The sequence below is a fragment of the Cynara cardunculus genome, assembly GCF_001531365.2.
Source record: "Cynara cardunculus var. scolymus isolate 2C chromosome LG 3, CcrdV1, whole genome shotgun sequence".
Classification (NCBI taxonomy): Eukaryota; Viridiplantae; Streptophyta; class Magnoliopsida; order Asterales; family Asteraceae; genus Cynara; species Cynara cardunculus.
In genome coordinates, this window is record NC_037530.1 from 149,142 (window position 1) to 159,021 (window position 9,880).

At 33.5% G+C, this 9,880-nt stretch overlaps 2 protein-coding genes across 2 annotated transcripts in view; one reads left to right on the plus strand and one right to left on the minus strand.

Moving 5' to 3' along the window:
• LOC112509901 (U-box domain-containing protein 44-like) overlaps positions 1 to 2,516 on the plus strand; it is a 10,074-nt gene extending 7,558 nt beyond the window's left edge. Inside the window, exon 5 of the mRNA XM_025115108.1 lies at positions 1,392 to 2,516. Within this exon, the coding sequence (XP_024970876.1) occupies positions 1,392 to 2,381 (990 nt within the window). The 3' untranslated portion in view covers positions 2,382 to 2,516. The remainder of the gene's footprint in view (positions 1 to 1,391) is intronic.
• A 319-nt stretch (positions 2,517 to 2,835) lies between these two features.
• Positions 2,836 to 5,877, minus strand: LOC112508553 (oligopeptide transporter 6-like). Its single transcript, XM_025113219.1, is given in 7 exon segments — positions 2,836 to 3,441; positions 3,508 to 3,690; positions 3,767 to 4,043; positions 4,122 to 4,388; positions 4,390 to 4,689; positions 5,240 to 5,337; positions 5,431 to 5,877. Coding segments are annotated over 7 exon segments (2,178 nt in total).
• Positions 5,878 to 9,880: the final 4,003 nt, after the last annotated feature.

Genomic DNA, 9,880 nt, shown 5'->3' on the forward strand with positions numbered 1-9,880 from the left:
TAGATATATATATATATATATATATATATATATATACAAAGTCAGGGGAAAACCACAAAAATGATACATAGGAACATCTTGGTAGTTGTTCATCCGGATAGTATGCACATCTACATACAAGTAATTTGTAAGCAATTTGTTCGATATATGCACATGTGCTTAACATGCACATGTGCTTAACATGCACACATGCATAAAAAACCAAGAATGAACTTCAAATACTTGTATGCACATGTGCATATCATCCAGATGAATGGTTACCTGAGTGTTCCTTAGTTTTCATTTTTTTGGGGGTTTTCCCGCACTCTTCCTCTATTAATATATATATATATATATATATATATATATAGAGAGAGAGAGAGAGAGAGAGAGAGAGAGGTTCATTTGAGAAGTGCTAAATGTATGAGGAGTAGAGAAGTGATCCTAACCCTTCATATGAACTGTTTAACTGATTCACATATGAACCCGTGTGATTCAGATATGAACTATTTATCTGATTCATATATGGACCCGAATGATTTATATATGAACTATTTAATTAATTCCCAAATTAAGAAATTTGATAATTTTGATAAGCTAGAATTGCCATATATGGTAGAGAAAGAATCGAGAGAAATCGATGATAGAATCGTTAACGTGATCGAGATCGTATATCACCGACCATACTTCCGTTGTTGTCGTCGGTGGTGATGATGAAGTGATCAATGGTTAACGTGATCAATCTTGATTATCGCCGCCGCTAGATAATTTGATCATTTGATTCAAAGGCTAGGATCACTTATCTACTTCTCACACACTTAGGACTTCTCAAATGAACCTATCCATATATATATGTCAGGGCTCTTTTAGAGGGAGTTTTGAGAGGGATTCCACGTAATCTTACAACTTAAATTGTCATTTTACTATCACTACAACAAAATCAGTTTTATTGGACGTTAAAAATGTTTAAATGTCCTAATAGACTGCTTCATAGGACTAAAGTTCATTGGATCAAACAATTGTGCTTCTTATAATAGTGTTACAATAAGCTAATAGCCTTTTGGGCGTCCTTACTTGTTTTGTAGGACATTTTTTAAATAAAGCGTCCTGTTAGTTTTTTATTGGATGCTTTTGACAATACAAACACGTCTTTTTCCAGGACACTTGTTTCTATTAGACATTTTTTCAAATAAACGTCATAAGAAAGTTAGTAGGACGTTTTAGTTTAAAAGTGTCCTGAAAAACTTGTTAGAATGCCCAAAAGCGTTATATCAACTTATTGTAACACTTTCACATAGGACGCATATAAAGTAGTCTATTAGGATATTTAGACATATTTGATGTCCTATGAAGCCGATTTTTTGTTGTAGTATCTCTTCGAAGTTACTAATTTATGTTCCGATTTTTATTAGATATCTTCTGTCCAAGTCCTGGTTCAGTTATGTGAACACGGAAATCAAACCGTTAGATCAAATGCCGTGAAGTTGTTCTGCATCCTAACGAAAGACGGGGATGATGAAACGTTCGTGGAACACGTTGGGTCTAAATGCATCGAGACTTTGCTTAGAATCGTAAATATTTCTGATAACATCGAAGAGGGCATTGCTGTAATGGAAATCATCTCGAGCCTTCCTAGAACCCCGCAGATGACTCAATGGATCGTTGATGCGGGCACACTTCAAGCGATCATCTCCATCCTCTCTAGTCGCATTCAAAAACCCGAGCTCATGATTGAAAGTGCATCCGGAGCTCTTTGCCGTTTCACCATTTCAACGAATCAAGAACTACAAAAAAAGGTGGCGGAAACCGGCATCATCCCGACTCTAGTACAGTTACTAGACTACGGAAGCCCGTTAACAAAACAGAACGTAGCGATTTCACTCGCCCAATTCTCCGAGAGTTCCAACAACTTAAGCGGGCCCGTGGTGCGAAAATCGCATTTCTTTAGCTGTTGTGTGTCCACACCCGATACAAGTTGCACGGTCCACTCGGGAATTTGCACGATCGAGTCATCGTTCTGTCTTCTCGAGGCTAATGCTGTAACTCCACTTGCGAAAGTGCTCGATGAACCGGATTTCGGAGCCGTTGAAGCTTCTCTCGACGCTTTGCTGACTTTAGTCAACAACGAGTTGTTGCAGAAGGGTAGTAAGGTGTTGGAAAGCGGGGATGCGATTGTGAAGATGGTGAAGCTGTTGAGTTCGCCGAGTGTAAAGTTGCAGGAGAAGGCTTTGATTGCTTTGGAGAGAATATTCCGGCAGCCGGAGTACAAGCAGAAGTATAAAACGACGGCGCATATGGCATTAGTTGAGATTACACAGAGAGGAAGCCATAGTATGAAGTCTCTTGCTGCTAAGATTTTGGCTCATTTGAATGTTCTTCATGAACAATCATCTTTTTTTTGAAAATTCCTTTTTCTTTTATTTATAATTTTGTTCTTTTTTCCGTGTATAAATTGAATATTAGTGATTGAATTCAAAAGTCAAATGTGATACTTTATTCGATATTCATTGATGAATAGATTGAATTTGTTTAGTTACGAAATTTTTTGTTTGTGGGGTTGGTTTGTTAACCTCTTGATAGTTTCATTTAGAGGTAGTTTGTAAATCGTTAAGCTGAATCTTGTTTGGCAAAAAAAGTTTGACTTTTAATGGTTTCAAAACCTTTCAGATAATTTTGTATCTTAGGCCTCCTTTAATCATTCAGCTCCTTAATTTTAATGTAAACAATTACCAAACAATTATATTTCATTTTGTACTTTATCATCAGAGTCTCTTAATCATTCTGCACTAAACTATTCATCAACTGTACGTTTGGTTCCAATTCCAACAAATTCTTTACGAACCAAACGCGCTCTAACTAAAAACCGGGAACGACAACGCCTTTGGCAGTCGGACAAGTAGCGAGCGGGCACCCGTCGAGTTTATTGCCCCACCAATCAACCGAAACCCCGGTGGTTTGCAGCCCAAGAAACAACAAGATACCCATGAAAGCCGTCCTAGCATCAAGACCACCCGAAAGAACATAGTTATAACGTTGCCACACCTTGGGATAATAGGTGAAAGCAACATAACCCGATAGAAAGGCAACAAGCATCCAGCTAGTGTAGTTGACAGCAGAAGCCGGCGGCATCATAGAAGTTGCGCCCAACAACACCGGGAAATGGATAAATCGAATCCAAGTCTTGTTGGGGTAACACTTGTGAGCGATCCAAACTGGAATCGGCAAAATGGCTCCAACCAGAAAGAAGAAATTAATGGCAGGGTAGACTCCGAGGTTCCCAAAGATTCGTTGAGGACCAACAAGACCCCAGATGACAGAAGCATCGTAGAACACATGGTCCATTGGACACTTCCATTGGCTGTCTTTTGGAAGCAATTCCGTGTTACAGAGGTTGGGGATGCCAGCCATTAGCAACCATGCAGTTACTTGGTATACGATGACCGATATGATCGTTCCAAGAACCTGTGAAGAATAAAAATGTCAAAAAAGAAGAGAGTCTGGATGGATGGTAATCAAATCACAGCTTACTTGAGCCATGAACAATGCTCTAGGTGGTATCTTCATGTAGTGTCCAAGTTTCAAGTCTTGAATAAAGGTCAAAGCTTGATGCATGCTGATATATCCATAAACTTTAAAGCACATATTGGCAACAGGACGTCCGGGATACATATAACCGATCATATACTCGGTGATGACGTTCAAACCCGGTGTCTGTTCAACAAACACTAGTTAGTTTCACCTACAATTTACAAATAGTTTTGACTGAATGTGGTGTGATATTTCTTACCTGGTTTGTGGTGGCAGTGATGATACAAATGGGCAAGGTGAAGGATATAGCGATGGCGCAAGCCAACAAAACACCCCACCACCACAGCTGAAGAGTGGCCGCATAATGGCTGCAGACGAACAGAATAAGAGCGATATTCAACACGAGAATAACCAGAAACCACCACAATGGCACCGGTTTGTATGCCCGCATAAGCATCGTGTGTACATCCACCTCCTCCTTCTTCTTCTTCTTCTTCTTCTTTCCTAATTCCCCTTTCATCTTATCCAGTATATCGCTGATCACATCAAAGTGTCATCCATCAACAAAAAAACTGAATATATCTGAATGATACTACCATAAAGCAGTCTCTTACCGTCCATTGAAAAGCAAGACATGAACAATTGTTGCGGAAAGTGTGGCGAATCCGAGGCCATAAGTCATGGCAAAGAAGGAACTCCAGTATAATTGGCCTTGTTTATCGTATGCAACTTTATCGAGCTGAAAGTTTGAATTAATGATGGCCCGAGTGTTGTAAGCGGAACCATCGGCTTTGAAGAGTCCCATTGAGTAAAATGGAAAGTTCTTGGCTCGGTAGATATTGAGCCAATAACTTATGGGTGTGACCACAAACATCATAAGACAACCCAGCGGCTACATTTGCAGTTGCGAACCATGGACTGGCTAGAGGACTGCCGAGATAAGACGCGATCGTGGTCCAATCCAGTCCAAATGCACCGATCCCGAGGCCGTTTAACCCCGAGCCGAGTTGGTTTACGATAACAGACTTTCGGTTAATCCAACATATCCAAGAGAGTGATGTTAACATCTGGAAGAGGTATCCGGGAAAGATATAGTAAGCAAAGCTGCAGATTAGAACGATCACGAAGAACTGCGTACATGTGGTGCCACTCTTCGGTCTCTTTTCTTTTTCATGCAACGACCTGCGTAAGTATCGTATAAAATCGTTATATCCAAGATTCCGTGTTAAACACCTTTGAGTTCTCTTTAAAAAGCATTTACAAAGACAAAAGAGAGTGAGTCAAATCCTTAAACCACTGCAACAAAATTGACTTTACATGACACTTGTATTGTCTAAACGTTCTAATACAATACTTTATAGAACTTAGGTTTATACATAGAACCAAACCATACAACATTCTATCTAAAATGCGTAACAATGGGTTTATAAGAAGCGTATTAACAATTTTTTTATAACGTTATTAAAATAAAGTGTCTTGTTAGTTGTTTTATAAGATACTTTTGAAAAGTATCCTAAATCTTTTACAGGACTATCGTGTATTTACAGACACTTTTTCAAATAATGATATATAAAATAGTTAATATAATAAGACACTTTATTTTAAAAGTGTGTAAATACTTAAAATCTTCCTATGAAGATATTGTAACACTTTTAGATAAAGATGTTGATCCTTTATAAACTACATTACCCTGTTCTGATACCATGTCATGATATATGAAAGGTGTAAATACCTGAACAACGAGACCTGAACCAGGTTCGCCGGCCACCATATCTCGACGGGTTCAACGAGAAACAGCCTGAAAAGTCCAGCCCAACCAAACCCCAAAACCTATAGCATTCATGAGTTCAAAATCGTGATTAGTTAGTATATAAAAGAAAGATCCAAAAGATTAATGATTTGAAGAAGAAAAGTCATTAGTACCTGGGTGGTGAGCATAACAATGAACGCGGGAAGAAAAGCCAATTCTTTCTTGTAAAAGAGCTTCAGAGAAGTCAAAATATAAGTGGCGTAAACAGTACCAGCACCAGAATTGGCAAAGATGGTGATGGGAACATGTTATTTGATATTAAAGGGACCAGGGTTCAATGTGAACTCGCACCATCGACCTTTAAAGAAGAGCCTTGTGGTTATGGTTCGAGCCATCAAGTGACCAATCGGAAGCGTGGCTATTTGTGCTGCTATTGTGCTAATGGACAATGGCTCGGTTCTGTACCAATAAAACTGGTTGACAAATGATAAAATCACACAGGATGTGATACCTAGAACCCACATTCTGAATGTGAGCACCGGAATGGAGGGATCATCGGTTTTTGGGACGGTTAACTCGACTTCTTTGATGGGACACTCGTCGTCATCGGCGGCTTCCATGGTTGGATTGTATGAGTGTTGGTTTCTATAGTATTGAAGATGATTGTGACGTGGGTGGGGTTTATATAATGATTTGTTGGAAGGCAGAATGTTTTGGATAGATACCAATTACCAAGGGGAATTAGAGTTGGATAAGGATTGTAGTCGCCTACAGTTACAACTTACATATACAACTGTTGATATGAAAAAAGACTATTTAATGTCATTTTGGTCCTTAAGTTAACGGAACTCTGTTTTAATACCGTCTCATCCTGCTCCAATGCAGATTTTCGTTATATTAGGTTCAAAATCAAATTTGAAGGGTAAAAGGTAAAAAACAATTACAAATGTAACAAGGCTATATATACTTGGGGTTGGCAGATAAGATAGGATAGGATAACAATAACTCCTTGTCATTTTTAATAAAATTTAGTTGAATCATTTGGTAAATATGATTTTTGGTCATTGAATTATGGATCTAGTTTGTATGTTTTGATGTTTTCTCTTACTATCATAGGTTTTTAATGGATTTGGTTCTTGTAGTATTCAACTTGTCTATTTGACTAACATTCTTCGTGAAATCAATTAAATCAGATGTCATTTTAGTTTGTTTGCCTATTTTTTTTTTTTTTGTCTTTTTCCTATAAAAAATAAAAAACAATATATATATATATATATATATATATGATATCAAAATAAATAAAATAAGATATTGTTTTATGATTTGATTTGATTAAATTAAAAAATTAATTATAATAAAACACAATTTAATGGTAGGAAAAATATGATTTTATTGTCTTAATGTAATTAAAATTTCAATTTAAACAATCAAATCATAAAATTATATGTTATTTTATTTAGAGTGAATAAAATAAGATATCGTTTATGATTTGAATTGTGTGTGTATAAAAATATTGTTTTTACCTTTTTTATATGAAAAAGATAAAAAAAAATAGATTAAAAGGCCAAAATGACCGTTGATTTAACATATTTATTTTAACATCGTTAGTCAGATGAACCATGACCAAGACAACTTGAATACCATAAGGACCAAATCTATAATAAAAATCCTAATAAGAAAAAACATCAAATAATTCATCTTTATTTTAAAATACAAGTCACATAATTGAAAGGAAAAAAAAAAGCTTGAAATTTATTGAACCTAAAATAATTTTACAAGAAGTTATAGTTTTTTAAGATGATTTATTATTTATAACTGATTTTTTTAATAAATTAGTTTATGATTGTTAAATCTAACTTGGTTGTTTGGTAGGTTTTTTATTAAGTTCAATATAGATAAAATTGTATGTGTAGACAAATATATCTATATAGATTCATAAAGTTTTTGTTTGAAAAAGTTTTTTTTATAGATGAAATAAACAATTTTTTTAATAGGGAATGATAGGTTTGGAAAAACCTTGGATTTCTACATTAACCTCCTCTCTCTCTCTTTCTATAAAAGCTTACTAAATAAGTCACTTTAATATTATTAAGCCACTATCAAATAGTGATATAAATTAAGTGTTTAAACGTACATGCCAGAATAGTTGAAGGATTAAAATAGTAAATATCATATCCATTTGAAGGAAAAGATTCCATACCAAAGCAAGAAAGTCGTTAATCAATTATTGAGGGAGAAAGTTAAAAGTTGAAGTCAGGGACTGATCTGTTTGTATCACATCCTCCTGAAATGTAATGTATTCAAGTGGATATTTTTTCTTATGCGTTTCACAACTCTTCTTCAATATTTAAGAATATGTTAGAGATGTTCTTACTATCAATTAAAAAAAATTGAAGAATATGTTAGAGATGTTCTTATTATCAATTTAAAAAAAATTAAGGAATATGTTAGAGATGTTCTTACTATCAATTAAAAAGAACCATGATTTATCCGATGTTTTATTAAAAAACAAAATTAATGGATCATGAAACACCTACTATATAATCAATCCTTTATAGATTTTATACATATTAAATTTCATGTGTTGTTTTACATATATATGTAATTGTTTTTTCATATTTAATTTGTAAATTAATATGAAATATTAGGTCTATGAAAACATGTGAGTTATTATATTATTTAATTTACATTACATATCTTGTTTTATGCTATGACAGTTGTATGAAGAAATGCAATTTCATGGCATAATCTTTTTCAATCTGTTTGAGAAAAAGAAATTAAATTAATTATGGTAAATGGTTAAGCTTATTTTGTCAATTGGATAGAATAAAAATTAGAATAAATGAAAATGAATTAGTGTTTATTTATATTTTTTTGTTATCCTAAATTTATCCTTATCATTTAAATTGTTTTATTATCATCAGAGACTATTTATCTCGATGTGTTCGTTGTTGATAATATTGTGATCATCATCTGATTTTGTGGTGATAATAATTTAATAAAATGAAGACTTTTTATGATGTGATAATCATCTAATAATTATGTGATTTTTGTTGTGATAGCTAGGTGATAATGTTGTGATAATCGAAAATCGTGATGATCAAGTCTACATCCATCGGTCTGTCTATTCATTATGTGATAATTATTTGATACCGATCAACATATGTGATTTTAGAGATAAGGATGTCATCAAAATTACAAATAAATACAAAATAACATGATTATCCTTAATTAAATTACCTTTATTCTTTTAATTTTATGTGTTAAATAATTTGGAGGCCCATAAATGTTCTTCCATTATCGTAAAACATGAGTGTTCTCGTTTGAACTTCCACCTATATCTATATTATATTATAAAATATTTGACAAGAACTCTTAAAATCATTATTTATGCATGAAGTATTGTTTATTAATTGCATATTACTTAAAATTTAATATTACAGGTAAATTGTACGTAAATACAACTTATTAAAGCTTCATTTTTTATTTCGTATAACTAACTGCAGATAAACATAATCAAATATATGATAAATATATTATTTGTCTAAAATATAATTAGGATAATCATTGAGTTATAACATAATCATTATCTTTATAAAAATTATACTGTTAAGCCAAAAATAAATTATATTTGTTATTAGATCTAAATTAAATTATAATAAAAAATGGAATTAAGGAAACTGTACAAAAAAAACGAAAACTTTTAAATAGTTCATTTGATATTAATATCGATATATTTAAAAAAAAAAATTATGATATTTTTAAATTTATTTTTATTTAAAGATAAAAACATTGTCTTTTCTCAAAACCACATAAATCGTATTATATCAATAGAGACAAAAAATAAAACGAAACATTAAATAAAAAATGTATCTTAAAGTATATGGTAAAATATTAAATGTATATTTTTGATAAGATATTTAAAAAAAATATTGGGTTAGATGAGTATAAAAAATGTTAGAGGAATTGAAGATTAAATGAGAGAGAAATTATTTTGAAGTGGATAAGTTTATTGTTTAACAAAAATACAATTCTATGAATTAAATGATACTACTTATTACTTAATTTCATTTCAAAATAAATGTCCATACTTAAAAAACAAACAATTACACACTTCTACTTCTTAATTAAGAGAAAGACAATTTTATCCCTAATTAATTCTCCCCTCATAATTAATGACATACTTTATCCTTAAAACAAATATTTTTAATTGACACTCAAATCTTAAACTTATAAAAATATATTATTTAGGGTGCGTTTGGTACGCTGGACAGGGTGGGACAGCACATGACAAAACACATTTGTCCTACGTTTGATGTGGCTAAATGTGGAACTAAGTTGGACAAACATGGGACACGCGTGTTCCACCATTACCCCTGGAACTAAGTGGAACACAAAACTTTTTCCCTCATTACCCCTTCTTCCCCTACCCGGCTCATCACCTCGCTTCCAGTTCCATCCCCCTTTTCATTCGCCTCCATCGCTTCCTTCATCAACTCCATCGACGGCAACCATCGACTCTTCTCTTCTCGACTGTTCCAATCGACGATACCTCATCCGAGAGATTTTCTTGATTCAAAACCAGTTCCAATCGACGGTACCTCTCGACTCTTCTCTTCTCGA